The sequence below is a fragment of the Anolis carolinensis genome, chromosome 3 (genome assembly GCF_035594765.1).
Source record: "Anolis carolinensis isolate JA03-04 chromosome 3, rAnoCar3.1.pri, whole genome shotgun sequence".
Taxonomy (NCBI): domain Eukaryota; kingdom Metazoa; phylum Chordata; class Lepidosauria; order Squamata; family Dactyloidae; genus Anolis; species Anolis carolinensis.
This window is the reverse complement of record NC_085843.1, coordinates 193,700,060-193,723,013: the sequence shown is the minus strand read 5'-3', so window position 1 is coordinate 193,723,013 and position 22,954 is coordinate 193,700,060. Positions and strand designations below refer to the sequence as shown.

The 22,954-nt window shown below is 39.2% G+C and overlaps 1 protein-coding gene across 2 annotated transcripts; it reads left to right on the top strand.

Annotated features, from left to right (window-relative positions):
* The first annotated feature begins 300 nt into the window (after nt 1–300).
* Nucleotides 301–22,954, top strand: LOC103278267 (deleted in malignant brain tumors 1 protein). 2 transcript variants are annotated; one of them, XM_008106766.3, is made up of 8 exons: nt 301–1,685; nt 9,742–9,795; nt 11,483–11,794; nt 14,547–14,564; nt 16,212–16,229; nt 17,719–18,030; nt 20,795–20,824; nt 22,923–22,954. In XM_008106766.3, exons 1-8 carry the CDS (start codon nt 1,616–1,618, stop codon nt 22,952–22,954), a joined length of 846 nt encoding a protein of 281 aa, XP_008104973.3. In that variant the 5' UTR covers nt 301–1,615. The 2 variants fall into 2 exon arrangements, with proteins under 2 accessions (XP_008104973.3, XP_062832106.1); XM_062976036.1 differs by lacking the exons at nt 301–1,685; nt 9,742–9,795; nt 22,923–22,954 and adding an exon at nt 10,499–10,672 and having other exon boundaries at nt 20,795–20,908.

Below are 22,954 nucleotides of genomic sequence, written 5' to 3'. Positions count from 1 at the left end.
GCAAAGGAAAGGAACTAGATTTTGATTGACAGCCACAAAGGGATAAGGTCAGTACCTCCATTTCCCGAAAACTCAGACATGGATTTACGCAAAAAAGGCTCTGCAAGGGAGGGGATGTTTCCACTAGATCTCCTCTTTCAGCTGATTTGTTCTTCAGCAGTGTTTGTGCCCATGCTTAAAATAACACATCCTTTTTAGAAGATTATTCCCAAGATATTTTGCTACTTGAGGCAGAACAACAGAGGGTGTCTCCAGGTAATGTACACAGTATTTACTTATTGAAATATTTGTATTCCACGAATCCTGACTATTGCTAATAATCTCTTCCGTATTTGTGGGATTTATAAAATATTCAAAATATACCAAGTTAATCCTGGCACATGGAACAGGAAAATCCCTGAAGAGTCTCTCTCCACACCTAGCAGTCAAAATACAATAAACAACCCCCCAAAAGAGAGGATATATTGCTATTCTTTCATAGCAACCCAAATCTGCCACCTGAGGCATCTTCTTCACTCTGCCAATGCCTACGGCTGCTCTTCGATTAAGAAGTGGAACCTGAAGTTGCCAGGTTTACATGCTTTGAAATAGCATCACAGGAATAATTACGTAACGTATTATTTCTGGAATGTTCTGTTTCAGATGCCAAAATAGCATGGATACAAAGTATCTTAGGGGTAAAGGAAATTTCTCTTTCACTGCAGGCTACTTTCTCAAACTCTTGCTTGTTTTCATTGCTCTTATCCACACCCTTTCAATTTCCACAACAACTTTTTTTAGGTGCAATGAACGGAGGAGTGGCTACAATACACAGCTCTTTTATACTTGTCACTCTACACCCCCTGCATTCATCTTGTAATCTTCTCCCATTTTGCTAAACCTATTATTTCATCAGGTTTTCTTGTCTTTTAACTTATTTTAGTTAAATATTACAGGAGCATTGGGATATTGATTTTTATTTATTAATGTATCCTTGCCTTTTGTCTTTTACTGTTTATATGGTCAGTGGACTAATCAATAAACAAATCTATCTATACATTTTTTTGGACTCACTGACCTATTTGCAAGATTAATCTTTCCTAATCTAACCTGGTGGCACAGTGTTTTAAAGCGCTGAGCTGCTGAACTTGCAGACCAAAAGGTCCCAGGTTCAAATCCCGGGAGCGGAATGAGCGCCCGCTGTTAGCCCTAGATCCTGCCAACCTAGCAGTTCGAAAACATGCAAATGTGAGTAGATCCATAGGTACTGCTCCGACGGGAAGGTAACGGCGCTCCATGCAGTCATGCCGGCCACATTACCTGGAGATGTCTATGGACAATGCCGGCTCTTCGGCTTAGAAATGGAGATGAGCACCAACCCCCAGAGTCGGTCACGACTGGACTTAACGTCAGGGGAAACCTTTACCTTTACCTTAATCTAATGACCTAAAAACAAGACAGTAGCTGTTTTCCCTGTACTAACACAGATCAAGCCCAATTTCCAGTTCAGAGATGATGATATTTTGTAAATAACAGGTGGCAAAGCAAAGAGAAAGCCACACCTCTCCAAAGCAAAACTCTATAAAACCTGAAACATACATTCCATCCAAACCCCAAAAAAAGACTACCTGAGAGAATGACTGCTAACATGGCCCCTACACTGCTCTTCTTGATCCTTATGGGAATACTTCATGTGTTCAACTCAGGTAGTGTGCCGAAGATTTTTCTATCTCTTTCTTTGCAAAGTGAAAGCATTTTCAAGATTAAAGACTTCAATGAGGGAGAAAGGGAAATAGAGTAGTTTAACTGCTGCGGACAATCTTGAAGCATTAAATCTGTTTCTTTTCTGTTCCATTTGTCAACATTACAAGCTCTATTCCTCATCCTCATTATATGATTGAGAGCATAGGAATGTTTTAATTGCTTTTTTAAAGCGAGTAAGGGGGGGGCATTTCGATGTCCTTGGGGAGGACATTCCAAAGTTGTTCCCATCAGCCATGCTTGAGATGGGAGTGGGACCAAGAGTAGGGCCTCTTCGACAAATCGAAGAGCCTGGACAGGTTTGTACAAGGAGATGCAGTTTTCTAGATAGGCTGGGCCCAAACCATTTACTCTGTTTACTCAGCCTCTACTCCAACTCCTATCATGAAGTCCTATCTTGATTTGGCTCAGAGGTAAATCTCACTGTGTTGAGATTTAGGTGTGTTCTGGACAACATTCTCACATATATGGGTTCGTGCATATTGAAAAACCCTCCAGGTGGAAAGCAGGTGAAGATACAAATAGATTATTTTATGTCACTGAAATGACAACCACCCCCAGTAATTTGTCATCTCCCAAGAATTGTAATGAGCCTCAGAAATCTGCACACTTCAAGGCTTGTCGTACGTTTTGCATGCATGAAACATCAACAGGTTTTATATATACCATTGCCAAAATATGTACAATGTGTACATTTCTGTTAACAGAAACTTATAAACATTTCCATATGAAAGAAAGTGACAAAAATATTGCAATGAAAAAGAAATAAATTGGGAATGCAGATGGAATTTGTAAAGAAATAACAAAGCTGAAAAGCAGGTTATTGCACAACCTGTCCTTTTATCTCTCTCAGAATGAAGTCTACTAAAAAATCTTTTCCTCATAGAAGAAGCCATCACTTAGAATTGCTGTTTGATTGTTAGATTGTAAATCTGAAGACCAGAATTTAATCCCTTGCTCAGCCATGGAAACATATTCTCAGCCCCCCAAAAACCCTGATAAATGTCAGAAACAACTTGAAGGCGCACAACAATAACAACAACGAATGCATGTACTCCCTGTTCCTGCTTTCAATTCTAGTTATTAGGCATGTGGAAAGAATTGGAAAGTGTCATAAGTTGGATCAGTTTCGTATGATTCGTACTTATGATGCGATATCCAATGTGCATGAGCGGTCTGCGCAAAAAATTAAGAAATTGAAACTTACCCCATACTTTTTCGTTTTAGTTTTGTAAATCTCAGAAGGCTCCTAAAGTCAGTTTCATATTCAGTGCAAGGAATCAAAGCTCAAAAAGCAAAGCCAAAAAAGGCTGCCTTAGTGCCTGCCTTACCTTTCCTCTGCAAATTAATGGCCTCTCTCTCGCCATTAGGAGAAGGGAACAGAGGGAGCAATGTTTTCTGGGAGCAGCATAAAACTCTGGGAAATGTAATTTGGGAAAGGAGGAGTCCTATGCCAGAGAATTCAAAGGGCTATGCCCTAAACTACATTTCCAAGAATGCATCAGGATCAAAAGCACCAAAAAGGGTAGTGGAGAGAGAGATTTATACCTCCCTAATAACAGCCTGCGAAAGTTACAATGAATAGTTAAATCTGCAAAGAGGAGGACTGACGAATTCTTTGAGTAAGTAAATCTCTGTGCTGGGTTGGGAAGAAACCCCTAAATGTATGGCCCCCATACTATAGGGGAAGCATATTAATTAGTTTAGAGGCTGGATGGCCATCTGTCAGTAGAGTTTTGATGGTGCCCTTCTGCCTGGAAGAAGGGGGTTGTATTAGAATGGCTCTTGGGAGCCAACTCTAGGATTCAATGAGATAGCTGTTGTGGCTTTTAAAAATGTTTTTGTCAAAACTTTTTTAAAATCCCTAAAATCAGTATATGTATAAATATTTCTGAAAGTTGGGGGGAATGATCCCCTGTTATCTCCTGTCATTGTATAGAAAATTCAAAGAGATAGCTCTTGTAGTTTTCTTTAAATGTTGTTTATAAAAACTTTGAATATTCCCCCAAAATTACATGGATAAGTGAAACATTCTGAAATTTAGTAGGTTAAGAGTGGTAAATGTACCCTACCTTTGTAGTAAGTTTCACCCCGATAGCTTTAAACATGAGGGAGATAGGATCCTCTGAAGTTTCCCCAATTATAGTAATTATGTGCATGTGCAATTACAATAATGAAATACAGTAGAGTCTCACTTATCCAAGCTAAAAGGGCCGGCAGAAGCTTGGATAAGTGAATATCTTGGATAATGAGGGATTAAGGAAAAGCCTATTAAACATCAAATTAGATTATGATTTTACAAATTAAGCGCCAAAACATCATGTTATACAACAAATTTGACAGAAAAAGTAGTTCAATACGCAGTAATGTTATGTTGTAATTACTGTATTTACGAATTTAGCACCAAAATATCATGATATATTGAAAACACTGACTACAAAAATGCTTTGGATAATCCAGAACCTTGGATAAACGAGTCTTGGATAAGTGACTCTACTGTAGTAACAAAGTTTCTTTACTCTCATTATAGTAATGAACTTTCCAGTAAGTATACTTTCGAAACACTTTAAAAACAAAGTGCTCCAGTTTTGTAATGACTTTTGAGCCATATTTTATGTATTGCACATCCCTAGTAGTTATTATTAAAAGGAAATGTATTGGCAAGCCCCTGCTTCTCTGTTGTAACCAGCAAGTGGATCATTGATCCATCAAGTCTAGGGGACTAAGGTGGGTAAAAGTGATTTACATTTCAGTTAGCTGATAGTTAGATTGTTAACTTTTGGAACCAGTAATCACCCGGCAGATTTTGAGTGCTTCGGCACAAAATGTGGCAGCATTATAGGTTATAACTGGGTTGGTATCTGAGAGCAGCAAGGTGGTGTAGAATTGTCCTGAATGGCCTGGGTAATTATATAGCAAAGGCAGGATGAGTCTGGATTGAATGTCCCTGTAGAACAAGCACTAGAGGAGCAAATGATCAGTTGTTTCTATTTGACCCAAGTCACAGGGGCAGAGTCTCTCTGGGTAGGGGCCCTCGTGTACAGCTGATGGAAGGGCATGACATTGAGCCAGGGTGAAGGTCCTCCAATGATTGGGAACCTCTAAATTTGTTAAGTATGCCATAGGGGAGGTGAAATCAGGGCCAGCCCTAGGTAATTTTCAAGTGTAAGCAAACAGAATATTGGCGTGCCCCCCCCCCAAACCAATCACTGAAAAATAAAAGCGTTGGATAAGTGAAAATATTGGATAATAAAGAGGGATTAAGGAAAAGCCTATTAAACATCAAATTACATTATGATTTTACAAATTAAGCACCAAAACATCATGTTTTACAACAAATCAACAGAAAAAGCAGTTCAATACCTGGTAATGTTATGTAGGAATTACTTTATTTGCAAATTTAGCACCAAACATTGAACTGGGATATAGGGCAGTGTGGACTCAGATAACCCAGTTCAAAGCAGATATTGTGGGTTATTCTGCTTTGATATTCTGGGTTATATGGCTGTGTGGAAGAGCCCTGAGGGTCCTTCCAATAGGCTTGATCCAATTAGTGCTCTGTGTCTGAGATACTTTGTTTGATTAGTGCTTTGGCTTGATCGTGCTCCGTCCTGAGTAGCAACCCTGGTCAGAAGCCCAGTGATGAGATTTTCGTTGCTACCGCTTGTTTCCATGTGGATTGGAAGTCATTCTTCATGGTCAGTGGGGCAAGACCAGGAGAATCATGGGATATTCTGAGCCAGTAGTTAAGTAAGACAATCCACACTCTGGCCTCCATTTTCATGAAGGCTGTCTCCAGTTGCAGAATAACATTTGAGACACATTTTGGTACTTGCAGGACTGATCTCAAAATATTGCTTGTGCAAGCTCTATGGGGGCAAAATTGGAGAAGGGGCCTAGCTGGGCTCCATATAGGAGTTGTGCCACTGGTTTGGCTTCAAATAATTTGAATATATGTGTGAATATTTCTGAAAGTTGTGGGGGAATGATCCCCTGTTATCTCCTGTCATTGTATAGAAAATTCAAGGAGATAGTTTTGTATTTTTTAAAATGTTATTTATAAAAAAATAAAAATTCCCCAAAAATTATGTGGATAAGTGAAACATTCTGAAATTTGGTAGGCTAAGAGTGGTAAATGTATCCTACCTTTTTAGTAAGTTTCACTCCAATAGCTTTAAACATGAGGGAGATAGGAACCCCTGAAGTTTCCCCAATTATAGTAATTGGGGAAACTAGCTGGGCTCCATACAGGAGTTGTGCAACTGGTTTGGCTTCAAATAATTTGAATGCTGCAGGTATGAAGTTGCCCCCTCTTGATTGAGGTATTTTAGAATGGCAAATGAGCTCCTTTTTTCAGACTCAGCCACATGTATCCATGGGCTCTTCTGCTACTGTTGGATTGAAGGACTACTCCCAGATATTTGAAACATGAGACCTGATCAATTTTTATCCATCTGTGCTTCAGTCGTGACACTTGGGTCTTTTGGCAAATGCAATGATTTTGGTATTCTTATAATTAAGTTGGAGCTGATCTGCCTTGCAGTATTGTGTTCATGGTCTCAGTGCTCTTTTAAGGCCAATGGGTGTTCTTGAGAGTACAGCTACATCATCTGCATAAAGTAAGGTGGAAATACGTTTTCCTGTCAGTTTGGGGGGGGGGGGGAATCCATGTTGTGAAGAAGGTCTACCATGGAGTTGATGTAGCAGTTAAATTGTAGAGGGGCCAGGATGCAGCCTTGCTTGACACTTTTTTTCTGTTCCAACTACTTCGTTGAGGTGACCCTCAGGGTTACATCTTATTTTCAGTGAGGTCCCTTCGTGGAGTAGGCAGATTAGGTGAAGAAGTAGTCAGTTGATTGTAGAGCTCTCCAGTTTTTCCCATAGTTTAACTCAGGAGATAGAGTCAAAAGCTGCTTTAATGTCTATGAAGGTGACATAGAGTGAAGATGTATTTTGGAGGAGTATTTTTCAACAATATGTTGTAGTGCCAGACATTGGTCTATGGTGGATTGACCTTCTCTGAATCCAGCTTGCTCCTCAGCAATTATGCTTTCTCCAAGTCCAGTCAATCCCCACTGGTAGTCTGAAGTGAATAGTTGAAGCTGGTAATTTCCAAGTAGGTGGAACAGTGAATCCATTCCAGATTTTAATTCAGATTTCAAGAAAAATATGCAAACTGTGAAGGCATGTACTCTAAATACTAGCAAACTTTAGTGGATCAAACCCTCTTGAAAATGTGGATAGGACAGTAGCTTAGCAGTTCAGGAAGAATGTTCACTAGGTTAATGATCTCAAGGAAGCAGCCAGAGCACAAAAGCCTAATTCTGATACCTATTATATGGCCATGATGTTTACATAGTAAACTTGTAAAAACTGCTCACCTACCCTCCTATACTCTATAAAACCATCTGGTAGTGAGAAGAATGACTCCACCAAATGGTAGTATTTTTCAGATAGCAGTGTGGGAGTGGCTGTGAAATCCTGGCTCCTAGATACAAAAATGTTCCATATGGCTCTTTGGTGTTTTCCTTGTTGGTAGGGCAATGATTCTGTTCTGTATTTTAGTCTGAATGTCAAAAGAGCTATCTAAGGTGTTGAGCTCTGACCCCAAATCACACTGGCACCTTGCATAACTAATTTTGAGTAAGTTCACCCTCCCGATATCATAGGAGCCACTAACTGCTACTAGATGTGTACTCAAATACACTCCTTGCCTTAATTGGGTCAGGCAAGTACAATAGATAAACAGACAACCAAATTTAGGTCTTCGAGAACAGCAGCAATAATGTTTTCTGTATTTGTCCAATCGAGCATTTGACAATCCATGACTTACGACCTCATCACAAGATGGGTTGCAAGTATCCTAGGATATTGGCAGCACAGCTTATTGATGGAGCCTCACACATTGCAGGTTGACTTCTGCTTCAGCTCTATCCATAAACTGAGGCTCAAGTGTTCTCGGAAACTTGGCCCAGAACACGGGAGGTCTCCCATTTTCCATAAGAAATCATGGGGCCAGTGCAGAGGGATGCCACATAGCGATGCTTCCCCGTGTGTGATGGAGATGCATTGCTGCTGGTGAGGCAGGGTGTGGGGCTCCAGGTTTTTGCCCTACTGATTTGCCACAGAGGCTGGCGAATCAATCCAAAGGACCTTATCAAGGTGTTGGTGACAATCCATGACTTACTATCTCAATTGGTGAAGAGATGAAATGGCTGGAAACTGATACTGTTTTATAGTTGTTGATCAAAGAGACGACATTTTCAACTGTCTTCTATCAGCAAAGGAAGCTGCAACCATCAGAACAGGACCCCTGTTGCAATTCTTCCTTGGTGCCTCACTTGCTGGTATCCTGGAGCTGGAAACTTCATCCTCTTGAGCCCACATTAGAAGGTGGATGAATCCCCATATCTCTATGCGGCTGCTAGATGTTGAGTAGATTTGAGGGGTAAGGCCAGAAGACATTATTTAGGACTCATCCAAATAGGCCCATATCCCGGGACCTGTCTCAGTTTTATGAGAGGTGTCCAAAAAAAGGCCTAAAAAAAAAAACAAATTTGGAAAAAACAGGATTTCCTTGGTTTGTTCCAAATTCATTTGATACCCCATTAGATCTGGGCCTTCCTGAAAGGCCCAAATCTAAGGGGGTATTGGGCCTGTGAGGGCTGCTTGCCAGTCACCAAAAGGAAGGGCAGCTAGCTGGGTTGGGCGGGAGACTGAGAACACAGTATTCCGGAAAATGTAGTTTGGGAAGGCGAGCCCCCCTGTGGCAGAGAATTCAAAAGGCCCTGCCCTAAACTACATTTCCCAGAGTCAGTCTAATAATAATAAAATTATTGAATCTACAAAGAGGACTAAAGTAAGTAAGCAATAGCATAAATCTGTGCTAAATTGAAGTTCTACATTTAACCATGTGTCATATAGACACACTCTTAGACAGACATTCAAGGGGATTGCTGTGGTAGCCTTTTGGAGATAAATGTTTTTGTCTCAACTTTTAAAAATCCCCAAAAATCAGTAGATGTGTGAATCTTTCTGAAACTTTGGGGGGGGGGGTGTTGATGCCCTGGTTATCTTGTGCATTGCATATAAAATTCAAGTTGATAGCTCTCGTAGTTTTTTTAAATGTTGTTTGTAAAAAAATGCAAAAATTCTTTCAAAATTAGTGAATGAGTGTATTGTTCTGAAATTTGGTGGACTAAGAGTGGAAAATGTGTGGTATAATTATAGTAAGTGTTATCATGGTAGCTCTAAAAGTGAGGGAGAAATGAGCCTCTGAGGTTTCCCCACTTGCTCAATTACTTAGCAAAAAAAAGTAATGAAAAATTTGTTACTTCATTATCGTTATAAAAAAATTAGATCCATAGTTTTGGAAACACTCTCCAATGTCATAACGCGTATTGAAACATTTTTTTTCGTTGATTGCAGAGCCCTAGTAAACATGAATATTTGAGAAAGAATCAGAGTGATTCTACATGGAAAAGCCTCCTTTAATGTTATCTGACAGAGGAATTAATTTTATTTGGAGAATAATGAAAAGGCTAGTACAGTAGAGTCTCACTTATCCAAGCCTCGGTTATCCAAGCTTCTGGATAATCCAAGCCATTTTTGTAGTCAATGTTTTCAATATATTATGATATTTTGGTGCTAAATTCATAAATACAGTAATTACAACATAACATTACTGCGTATTGAACTACTTTTTGAACTACGTATTGAGCAACCTAATTTGATGTTTATTAGGCTTTTCCTTAATCCCTCCTTATTATCCAAGATATTCGCTTATCCAAGCTTCTGCCGGCCCATTTAGCTTGGATAAGTGAGACTCTACTGTATATAGATTATGCCATATTTATTTTGTTGTTACTTAAGAAAAATGGTTATTCAGATTTTAAAATTGTGTTTGTGTTAATGTTATTGTTTTAGTATTACATGTGCTTGGATAATCTTGAACTTAATAATAAGCTCCCTGTTTGTTTGTTTTTTAAATTATTATTGTAGCACCATCGTCATCAACCACATCATCATCAACCACAGTGACACCTACAACACCAGGTTTGTCTTAGTAACACTCTAGTTCACATGGGGGAAATGTAACATTGCAGTTCTATATTTATGTAGAATTAAAGTAAGACTGAATTCAGTAGGGTCTACCTGAGCCAACATGATGCTTGAGCACTGGACTACCACTCCAGGATTGAGATCCTGACATGGGCATGGAAACTCGTTGGATGATCTTGGTCAAGATATACTCTCTCAGCCTTAGAAGAAGGCAAATGCAAACCCTCTCTGTAGAAATCTTACGAGAAAAATCCCGTGTTGGGTTTGTCTTAGGGTCACCATAAACTGGACATTGTTTGAAGGCATGCAACATTTTAAACAGATAAAGCAACCATTGACTGCAGAAAGATGTACAAATACTTGAAGGCTTGTGCCCAGGCCTGTAGCGAGGGGGCGGTTTTAGGGGTTCAACCCCCCCCCCCCCGAAATTGTTCAGGTTATAAAAAAAACCTGGTTTACTCATGAATTTTAACTGGTTAACCAAATCCCCATGCTAAGTCTATGAGACACAAAACATTAAGAGTCCCTCCAGGCACTATCTCAAGCAGATATTGACAGGTTTGTAGCGGGGAGGGGTGTGTGCTAGGGGTTAAATTTTCAAAACCCCTCCCGAAATTTTTTTCTGGCTACGGCCCTGCTTGTGCCTATCTTGCACAGAAATAGAAATCTGGAAGGAAATACTATGTGAGATTGAAGTATGATTCTTTCTTGCTGACTCCAATGAAAGATCATATTGAGAAGGAAAGTGGAAGACTATTGCAATAGGTTATTACAGATTGTTGTATGTATAAAAATGGAAAGATACTCCTACTTTGCCACAGGAGGATTGGTTAATGAAAGTTAATGCCCTTGCTGAGAAGGACAAGTTACCGTAAGTATTTTGATTAGATAAAAATTATTTCGTTGACCCAACAAAGATTGGAATTGTTAATTGGTTTTTTTGTGCATGTGAGATTATTTTTTGGAAAAACAAATAGTGAGATTTGAAGAATAGTAGGGTCAAATAGTATTTTATAGAAGGTCATTTATAGAAGAAAGATTAATATTAAAAAGATTTATTGGAACATTGGAAGTTATTATTCTTGACCCCCCCCCCCCCCACACACACACACACACACTTTTCAGGTGTGTCATTTCCAGAGATGTGAGAGGGGTAAACAATTGTTTTGTTGTTTTTTTATGTGTGTGTTTTATGCATTAAACATTGCATTAAATTTTTTAAAATTCCAAAATCTACAAATAAGTAGTATCTTTATTGACAAACCAAATTGCAGAAAATACATTATGCCAGCTTTCAAAGTTTCTCTGGCTTTTTCATGAGGTAAAGAAGTTAAAATACAATGAGGAGAAGAAAGGCAAAAATCAGATAATTGCATTTCAATGAAATTAGCTGGAGCTACCTTTTATTGCAATTTATTCATAGTTCTCACACAAGAAAGGAAGAGGCTTCTACCAGCATTCAAATTATCAATGACTTCTTAACTCACAAGAGCTGAGACAAAACATGGACCTGGGCTCTAACATTTCTCTAATTTAAATGTTGCTTTGCCTTAAATAATTGCCAAGGAAAGTTTGGTCTTCAAGGATTTCACACATTCTATGAAATAATGAGGTTGAAACCCATTCTTGAGTGTAGTCAAGTGAAAACCACACTGATCTATTTACTTTTGCTCTTTTGCAGGACTGTCCCTGAGGCTAGAAGACACCTACAACTACTGTGAGGGACGTGTTGAAGTTTATTATGAAGGCGCCTGGGGGACCGTTTGTGGCAACAACTGGGACATCAAGAACTCCCAGGTTGTCTGTAGGCAGCTTGGCTGCGGAAATGCTGTCCAAATTGTTCCTTGGCCTCGATTTGGCCAGGGCTCAGGCCGAATCCTCCTAGATGGTGTCCAGTGTGAGGGGGATGAAGCCTTCCTGTGGGACTGCAAGAACCGTGGATGGGGGGTCCATAGCTGCACTCATCAACAGGATGCCACTATTCTCTGCCAAGGTATGAACAGATTCTTGAAATGCTTCTCATCTGTGGATGGAGCCAGCCAGGTGATCACTGACCAGGTGGAGACTTCAGTGGTGACCCATGTCTTCTATCTCATTGGGCAGTGAATCTCTTCTAACTCTTGGTATAAACTTTAATGGAGCTTTAAAGTTTATGAACTACACCTATGCCACTATTCTCTGCCAAGGTATGCAATGATTCTTTGAAGCACTGTCTTTATCTTGAAATGCTTCTCATCTGTGGACAGAGCCAGATGATCACTAACCAAGTGGAGACTTCACTGGTGACCCATGACTTCTGTCTCATTGGGCTATGCATCTCTTCTAGCCTTTGGTATAATCTTCGATTGAGCTTTTTAAGATGATAAACTCCTCCTGCAAATCATTCTAGTACCCTGGATAGCTTGTTTAAATGTTTGAAATAAAATTAAAAGAGGATTCACTGCCCAATAATAAGGTATTCACCAGCTGCCATTGAGCAACTTTCTGCAAAAGCCTGACAAAGTTGCCACAACCACAGATACAACTACAGTAAAATCCCCTCGTCCGAGCCCCGCTCGTCTGAGCCTCCGTGCAAGCGGGTGAACAGGGAGGGCCGCAAAGGCCCTCCCCGTTCACCTGCTCGCTGGCTGGCTAGATGTGCGTGTTGCTAGGTAGATAGCAAGCTACCTAGCAACACGTACAGGGCGCTTGCCCCTTTGGAGGTGCCCCCTGCGTGTTGCTAGGTAGATAGCAAGCTACCTAGCAACACGCAGGGGGCACCTCCCAAGGGGAGAGCATGCCCGTGCGTGTTGCTAGGTAGCTTGCTATCTACCTAGCAACACGCACAGCTGGCTCCTTCGCCACGCCGGGCGCCGGTGCTGCCGGCCCCCGGTGTGACGAAGGAGCCGAAGCACAGGCGGGCAGGTGAACGGGAAGGGCTTTTGCGGCCCTCCCCCTTCACCCTCTCAATGGCTGGGCCAAACGCCCGCCGAAGGGAGAAGTTTCCTCTCCATTCGGTGGGCGCTTGAACCCAGGGAAGCAGCACACTTCGTGCTTCCCTGGGTCTAAGCGGCTGCCAAAAGGAGAGGAAACCTCATAATCCGAGTGATCCGGGTTGACCGAGCTGAGATCTGCCCATTTAACTTGGACTACCGGGGTTCTACTGTATGTAACAAAATTTGAAAAAAAAATCTGTCCCTGGTTTGAAAGTGTTATTCCTGTTTAACTGTGTGGTATTTCCTTTGAAAGCAGTTGTTATACTCCAAAAACTTTATTTTTGTGGCTGCCACAAACTATGTTGAGTTGGTTGAAAATCCATGAGATATTTATTTTAAAACTATAGCAAAATGTGCTGCAGGAAGTTTATTAAACCTTTTCCTTGTTTTTAATGATAGAATCAATTAGGAAATGACATTTATAACCCAGGAACAAACATTGTGTTGCATAGTACTAATTAATAGCTTGAGAACTAGTATTCTGGGAATTACAGTCCAAAAGGTAAGGCTCTGTTTTACAACAGTAGACATGAACAAACCAGATAAGGTATTCATTTGTTCTTTGTTTTTATTACACATAATCTTGCAACTACTTAATCGTACCTCCACACATGATATGTATGGTGAAATTCTTCTTAACAACTTGGCAGAAGGACATAAATGATTGAGCTACTACCTTCCATAGCCTTTATAATTTTACCACGTGGTCAATGATTCAAGACACATGGAAGGTAACTACTTGGATTCATTCCTGTATTCATCTGCAATCTTTGCATATACTGATTAGGTTTGCTTTTAATTCAGTATGAATTATGGAACCACATGAAAGCCAGAAAGCAAGAAAAAGAGAAAGTCGTTACAGCTCAAGATCATATAGTTGTTTCACATGTTTTCGGTTACCTATGGGCCAGCTCTTAGCACTATGGCACTCATTCCCATGCCATTTCAGTACTTATTTAAATAAATACAAACAAGTAGGGAAGGATTTCCAAACACGAAGGGAAGGAGATTCACATGGAAAGTTTCTACAGTGCCTGTCAGTCCGTAGGGGAGAAGAGCAGAGTTCCTATGAGAACTCCGATGTTTTGACCTCTTTTGTGGTTACAGTGGATCAAACTATTATGAAGAGTGGAAATAACTTTATCTGGCATGGAATAACATTTCCTTCATGTTGTCAGGGAAATTGTTTTGCAGAATAAGTTTTGAGTGAAGAATTTCAATATTATCAAAGCTGAATTTGTATGTCTGGCTCCAAAAGTTTAGTCTGGGTAATGGGAATTGTTTAACTAACATTTTTGCATTTTCCTATGGTGTCAGACACTAGTGTTCAGTATACATAGACAAATTACAACTTGGTAAAAGCTAACCACTTTTTCAGCTGCTTTAAAAAGGCTCAGTTTATCTCTCCTTATCTGCTATCTATCCTCATCCTTTGTTACATTAGGAGATGCAAACTAAGTTCAAAATGCATAGTAATTTTTACCCAATTAACAGTGTGGTGGGATGGACAAGGGTTTGGAATCTTGCTACGTTCACAAAAAACTCAGGCAAAAGCAAGTGACTACAGTTTCTCACCATTTGTATGTTCTTCCTAATTAACAATATTTGCTAACTTAACCATAGTCTAATGTCAGTTGGTTATATGTTTCTTATTTTTCTTATGTGAAATCAAAAATTAAAGTGTATCAGACAATCAAAAGATACAGACTAGCAGTCTACATATAGTTGCCATATTCTTATCTTTTATTGTTGCCATTTCTTTCTTAACAGATGAAATCTATAAACCAGGTAAATTTATCTTTTATATGTATGAATCTTCTCTCTTTTCTTGAATATTTTTATTTTTTCCCCACAAATCAACTGAGAGCTTCCTCATCCTGTGAAATACAAAAACAGCTCCAGGCACAGAAATGGACAGTGTGTAAGACATCCCTTGGTAGATAAGGCGATGCCACAATACTGTGTAGAAGCTTGATGGCTTATCTATTCCTTACCTTTCTCCCAACATGGCAAGTTCATGTTCACTGGATGGCATGCATGAGAATTCTGTGACTTGACAAATTACTGAACTTATTGTGGCTCAATATGGCATGTACTAACTGCATGAGATGAATGAATATCATAGAGTTACCATATTCTGAGAAACAAAAAAGAGGAGAATTTTATGGTATACTTCCTCTGAAAGTTACCATAGAGTTGTATTGGAAGACCTAGCAAATTCCTAGGTACCTGTCTATGATTTTATAGGTTCTCCAATGCAACTCTATGATATGTTAGGACCATAAGTGAGAAAATGTAATGGTGGTTACATGTAATTGTTCATGCTGTTATGATTAATTCTGTTTTAATGTTTGCATATTTGTATATTTTAAATTATGTGGTCACACTTTTAATTGCAAGCCACTTAGAGTCTCCTTCAGGAAAGATAAAGTTGGGTATAAATAAACATAATAATAAACATCATCATAATCAACATCATCATCATTATTATTATATCACCTATAAGATACTGTTCCATTATCTGGGAGGAGGCCACAAGGGGTGCTAGAGAGAGCAGGATAGTCCATTTTACAGGGGTGGAAGGTGGGTTGAAGTAGTAAAACCATTTCCTCCTGTTTTCCTGTTATTCCCCCCACCCATGTCCCCATCATGGAAACAACCTTAGTTTATGAAATGGGAAGTGGGGAGGCGAAATAACCAGCTAAACTGGGGGAATGGGTTTTCCTCTTTCAACTTGTCCCCTGTAAAATGAACTATCCTTCTCTCTCTAACACTCCCTTGTGGCCTTCACCTGGATAATGGAACAGTACCAATAAGAATAATAACTGTAGAACTTATTTAATGCAAATATCAGAATCAGACCCCATTAACAAAGTATATTTCCCACTCCAGCTCTTGAAAATCTTTGCCCTGCAGGCTTTTAATAATTTGACTGGAAGAAGAAAAATCTCGCCATGTCATCCTCATACAAAAGGAAAAACATTCCGTATTCTGTTGAATGCAGCATTCACAAGGAAGAGAAATTCTACCCAATTTTTCTGTGTGAGAGGAAATTGAAATTGCAGATGACATGACAGTTTTGTTTTTTAAAAGAATGATTATAGTCTGGGTAATCTAAATGGTAAAATCAGGATCATATCATGATAATAATGCAATGATTTTACACTTACGTCCATATTCATTGCAATTAATTTGTTATACAAAAAGCTTCTAAAATATGAACATCCAATCAATTCCTACAGTTGCACCGGTTCTTTCTTTTGTCACTCTCCAGCTGATTTCTATCAATATTAAATAATCACTTTACTTTTATGGTACTTGGCTGTTACTATTTTTTATCAATGCTGCTGAACTTAATTTTGTTGAGGGAAGGAATTATTTCATAAACAAGTATTACAGATGTTAACCATCATTTTTTTTTACATTTTCTTCCAGCTGGAACTGTAGGAGATTGTGAGTATTTCACATATATTAAAGTAATTGCTTTTAAATACAACATTGCCCTTAGTTTAACACAAAGTAAGCTTCTAAGGCCATATGAGTAAAGAATTTTGCATGAAACTCTTTCAATGTAATAAACATGCTAGTGTGGTTTAAATGTGTCTCTAATGGCTAGTTGTTAGACCCCTGCAGTCTTATCTGTCGTTCTCCTTTTTAAGAAAAATTATGGTACTTAATTTTAATAATTTCACTCCATTCAAGGACTGGGAAATTATATCTCTCTATTGAGGGGTGGATGAGCTATAATATTTTAAACCAATCTGCAACCCAAATGTTTTTGTCATGTTGCTTGTATACGCACAACCCAAAGATTTATTTGTCTTTCCATGGAGACGACCTTGAAAGATACATTATTGGACTAGGACTCCCAGTACCTCCAGCCAACACGGAGACACTTGTCCAAAAGATATGTTTTCCAAACTTTGGGAAAAATTAAAATCAAGCTGTTACTGAACAGTAAATTGTAGTGATAGTTTGGGAGAACCCAATCTGTTTATTTTCAGCTTCAGTTAGAATACAGTAGCAATTTACAGTCACAAAAAATCTGGAAAAAAAGCATTCAAAACAATTTCCAAAAAATTGTATACCGTAAAGATTTGAATGTATACTAGATAACCTAAATCCAATTGACTTGACTAGAGTAAATCCATTAAACGGACCGATAAATGGTAAGCCAAACATTATATGATTTTATTAATTCAGTGGGTCTGCTCTGTTTGAGACTGATAACTGAATTCAACACTATAATATAATCTTAGCTTCAATATTTAAATTGGGTTGTTGTGTGTTTTCCGGGCTGTATGGCCATGTTCCAGAAGTATATACCTCACAACCTCTGAGGATGCCTGCCATAGACATGGGCGAAACGTCAGGAGAGAATACTTCTGGAACATGGCCATACAACCTGGAAAACACACAACAACCCTGTGATTCCTGCCATGAAAGCATTCAATAACACAATATTTAAATTGCTTCAACTACTCAACTCAAGGCATTTTCTCTGATGCACATTACAAAGTTGTGTTTTTAACTCAAATGTTTAAATCATGCACATTTAACTAACTCTTGAAATGAGACCAAATTATTCTGAGTAATTTTTGAAAATTTTAAAATTTCAGTTCAGGCAGTCATCAAAGCACCGAGTCTCATGTATGACAGAATAAAGATCTGTTCATACTTATAGACACTGGAGAGGAATCTTCTTGGTGATTTAGGTTTGTACTACCAGGGGATAAACAAACATCTCATCCCCTTTTGCAAAGAAGTATCAATACCTCCTTGTGTAATGGTTTCTCTGAAGTTTCCCAATAACAGGTGGTTGCCATTTTGGCGTACTTCTGTCCTCATACCCTAAATTGTTTTTTAAGTGTTGGTAATCACAATATAGATATTTGCAAGACTATTTTAAAATGTTTTTAACATCCCCTCCCCCCTCTCCAAGTCATATCTTTACAGCTGGAGAATGGTCCCAATTCATGCGCTGGTCGTGTTGAAGTCACTTACTTTGCAAACTGGCGGACTGTGATTTGCAGTGAAGGATGGGACATAAAGGATGCTGAAACTGTCTGCCAACAGCTTGGTTGTGGCTATGCTCTGGTTGCCTTGACGAATGGCCTTTTTGGAGAAGGAAGAGGTGGGCCTCTGATGACCAAAGTAGATTGCTCTAATGAGCACTATGATTTGTTTTCTTGTTCTTACGAATATCGGCCTGCTACCTGTGGAAACTACAAGCACGCTGGCGTTATATGCTCAGGTAACCATTGCTCTCCTGTTGTTATAAATGTCCTCATTGGCATTTTATAGAAAAAATTTCCATCCCTCACATGCATGCATTGATCCCTCCTCTGCCTCAATTGAGATTGTGTTGTTTAGAATAATGCATTTATATCTGGGATGGTAACACATGTTCCTCCAGATGGTGATCCAATTGTTTGAATATGATATAAAATCACAGTCACTAAACAAGTTACAATTTCTTTATAAATGAATGCCATTGGAATGGTTTGAGAAATGTACAAACATTATGTGAACTTCACATCAAATCAAATCAAATCAAAATCTTTATTATGGTCATAGACCAGCATAAGTGGGGTACGGTCTCATAGAAGCATGTACATAAAATCTAAAAGGCTAAAAAAAATAAAGGTATGTTGAAGGGTAAAATACAAATCTCTTTAAAGAAGTGATTGGACAAAAAAGGAATTGAGAGGGAGGAAAGAGGGAGGGACAGGCCTGTAGCTGGGGGGGGGGGTAGGGGTTCAACCCCCCCCCCCCAAAATTTCAGGTTGAAAAAAAAACCTGGTTTACTCATGAATTTTAACCAAATCCCCATGCTAAGTCTATGAGACGCAAAAAATTACGAGTCCCTCCAGGCACTATCTGAAGCAGATATTGACAGGTCTGAACCCGGGGGGTGGGTGGGTCAGGGGTTCAACCCCAAACCCCCCCCCCCCCAATTTTCAAAACCCCTCCCAAATTTTCTTTCTGGCTATGGCCCTGGGGAGGGAGATTGATTGATGTGGACAAGTATGAGCATTCAGGACACAAGTTTGGGGGACTGGGGTGAAAATAACTGATATACATTTCGGTTAGCTAATAGTTGGATTGTTAGCTGTTGGATCCAATGATCAGTTGCCAGATTGTAAGTGCTGCTGCACAAAACTTGGCGGTATTGTAGTTTATAACTGGGTTGGTATCTGAGAGCAGCAAGTTGGTGTAAAATTGTCCTGTACGGCCTTGGTAATTATATAGCAAAGGCAGGATGAGTCTGGATCAAATGTCCCTGTAGAACAGGCACTGGAGGAGCATATGCGCCGTTGTTTCTATTTGACCTGAGTCACAGGGACAGAGTCTCTCTGGGTAGGGGCTCTTCCGGTATCGGTCCTCAAGTACAACTGATGGAAGGGCAAGCCAGGGTGAAGGCCCTCCAATGATTAGGAACCTCTAAATTTGTTAAGTATGTGGACTTCTGTATCAGTTATAAATGCATTTAGGCTACACAGGCACTGTGAAGGTCTCCCAATTTGCATTTACCTGGAAAAAGCTGTCATGATCAGCAGGCATCTGTTCCCATATTTCTAAGGAAATCGCTTTCTATCATTCTTTCCCACCTGCAAAAAACTGATCTTCCCTGTTAAGGGGAATTGTGACCGAGATACTGTTTGTGCCTATTGCACCAGAGATGGTTTGTGCCTATTGCACCAGAGATAGACCTCCAACTATTGCAACAGTAACTGCCTAATAAATAGGGATTGGGTGTGTGGGAGTGCCATGCCAGTGTCCATGATGCAGCAATGTAATTATGATGCTACATAATTCATAAATATCATACACTTTTCTATCCATTTAAAAAACGAATCACTGTATTTCTTCAATAGTAAGATGCCACCAATTGTAAGATGCACACTAATATCAACACCAGCAAAAATACGCCTGCAATTCTAATATGCACCCCATTTTATATAAGAAAAAAGTGCATCTTAGAATTGAAGAAATACGGTAGGGCTTTTTTCCCACTTCATATGCTATTTTTGAAAACAATGTGAACCTTAACTGTGAACAAAACCAAACCCTTCCTGATTTTCTCACAAATAGTTCTGGGTGCTACATGTTTTGAAGTTAATAGCTCTTAATGGGCAAGGTTTAATTTCATTTGGATTAAAGCACTTCCTTGGAAGTGTTCTATGTTTCAGTGAATGCACACATTGAATCACAGTCAACGTACGTTGACATTAGCAAGAGGATTAAATATAATAATAAATTAATAACTGCCTTAATTTGCCTCACCACAGAAATTCAACAGATAGGCTTTCATTTATTTTAGTGCAAGACTGAGCTGCATGAAAGGGTCATTTTAGACTATTAGTTTGCCTTCTATCAGGTTAGACCATTAATCCATTATTATGCAAGGGAAGAATTCTGTGGAGCAGGGGTTCTCAAACGTTTTGAGCCACAGAGCCCTTTTTGAAGCAAACATTTCTTGTGGAGCCCCAAGAAATGTTTATATATTATATATAATGTATATATATAAGGCATGGGCAAACTGTTTAACCAATGGAAGACCCCAGGGCCCATCCAGTCAAACCTCCTTCTGCCATGCAGGAAAAGCACAATCAAAACAGCTCCTGGGCGATGGGAGGGAAATAGGGTTTTAGAAGCAAGGAAGACCAGAGGGAAAGGATCTGGGCAACAAGGAAGGCAGGGAAAAAAGGCTTTTGAGGGTGTGGGAGGAAGGGGAGGGAGGAGGAAACCACAGAGCCTCTCAGTATGCTTCGCATAGCCTCAAGGGCTCCCTGGAGCACACTTTGAGAACCTCTGTTGTGGAGCATCAGGCAAAGGTCTATTTCACTACCTGCTGTCTGATTCTTTAAACTGGAGGCATTGAAGAATGACACATGCCTACACATTGCTTTTGCCACTGAACCATCTGCACAGCATAGCTTGATTTCTTTTTGCACTGTCACAAGTATTTGAGCAATTTAGGAAGTATTTGAGCCTCTTTATGTTTCTATTCACAGAATCTGGGATGACAACACCTAAGCAGCAATGTAAGCTAAAATTTATGCTTCACCACAATTGAGGGGCGGCATCAGAAGGGGGGTCTTTGTTCTGTTGTAGTTGTCTGTTCAATACACTCTTTCCATTGTATATCAATCCTGCAAGCCAAGTTGCTGACTATTTTGTATGATTGAACTTATGGTGGCAGTAGCCATTAGAAGGAGAAAGAATATTAGAAAATATTTAAAAAATAAGGATGATGTACTCATATTTTGCAAATAATATGTGACCAAACAAACTGAAAGTCATGCTTCTCTGGGGTAAAACTCCATAAAAATTCAAACATATATTCAATTAAAAACAAAACAAGAAGGCTATCCAACAGAATGTCTGCTATCATAGTCCCTACTAGACTGCTCTTCACAAGAAGTTGGCTTTTTGCTAAATTGATATTCAAAGGACTTAAAACAATTTAAAAAGGTTTGTTAAAATTCGACAAGATGCAAAAGTTAGAACACAATGAAATAATCCATAAAATCAAGTTAAAATATAATCACACAAGTATAATATTTGGCAATATCCAGTGCATTGTATAAATACTCCTTATATCTCATATCAAATACCAATGGTCCACAAAAGAAAAAAAATCTACTTTCTCTGTGGAAAAAGTTTAGAGCCTGGGGGTCAGCCACATGATATACATAGCAGATTTCAAAGCACAGGTTGATTCATAAGGGAGTATACAGCCCTTCAGACAACCTGGTCCTGACATGTACAGGGTTTTAAAGCTCATTTTGGAAATGGATTGACTAGCAGAGTTGTTGCAACAAGGGAGCTTTGTGTTCCCTGTAGCCAGTCCCAGTTAGAAATCTGGCTGCAGCTCTTTGGGCCAGTTGCATTTTCAAACACACTTTAAAGGTAGCCCCACATAGAGCATGTTAAAGAAATCCAGCTAGGATGTAGGCATGTGTCACTATTGCTAGATCTGACTTTTCGTGGAACAACCACACATGGCACACATACTTTCACTGCTAATCTGCTACAAACCTGCATATTCAAAAGGAATATACTTCCTTCCAACACAAACTTAATCCCTGTTTCCTGATCTGCCATTCAAGGGACCAGGAGGACCTCAATCTTATTTAGATTGAGCTTCAATTTGTTTACCCTCATCCAGTCAATTACTGATGACAAACGCTGCTTTAGGATCAGGACATCTTCCTTGGCTTATCATAGAAAGAAGTAATAAAAATTGGGTGTCATCTGCATACTGCATACACCACACCCAAAAACCCTGGATGATTCTCAGCAGGTTCATGAATAGGCAGCAGAACTGACCCCTGAGAACCCACAGATACCAGAGAGACCACATGGTGCAATGCCTGGAGAACAAGGTTCAAATCCCTACTCAGCTAGTGAGGCCCAGCAAGTGACCTTGGGCAAGTCAAGAATATCCCATGATTGATTTGCTTTAGGGTTGTCTTGTGTCAAAATTACATGAACACACACAACAACAACAACACAATACGGCACAGGAATGACTGATCCAGGAGCAGGGGGAAAGAAAATGTCCATAAATCCTGTACTTCCCTAATTCTTCTTTAGTATACTCAGGAATTGAAATTTTGTCTCTTTTGTAGTAAGTCTATACTTTTTTGTGCATTCTCTTATTATAATTTTTTTGTTGTAACCTCCGCCAGCAAGGGAGGTTAGTATAACCAAAAGCAGGCGATTGTTCCTTGCAATCTCACTTTCCATGAGAAGAGGCTGGAAACCTCATCCTCTTGAGTCTAGATATTCTCATATTCAGCCATGCTCCATTTTTTTTGCTCAAATTGGTATGTTTGGAAGGTTGTAAATATGCATATTTGAGAAAGGACCAAATTGGTTCTGTATGAAAGTGCCTGCTTTAGTGGACATTAATGCAGTTTGGAGTTTACTAGAAAGGGTTAATATCAAAATTGTACAACATTTATATTGTTTGTTAAAAATTAATATTTAAGATTTTTTTTAAAAAAATCATATGTGTGTTTGTTTTATTGTTCACCCTGAGTGAGGTGATCTTTGTTTAAAATGTATTTCTCTGATTCTGAACTTAATAATAAATTCCCTGTTTTGTGTTTATTTATCATACCACAATGACACCAGTATTATCAACAACACCAAGTAAGTCTTGTTAA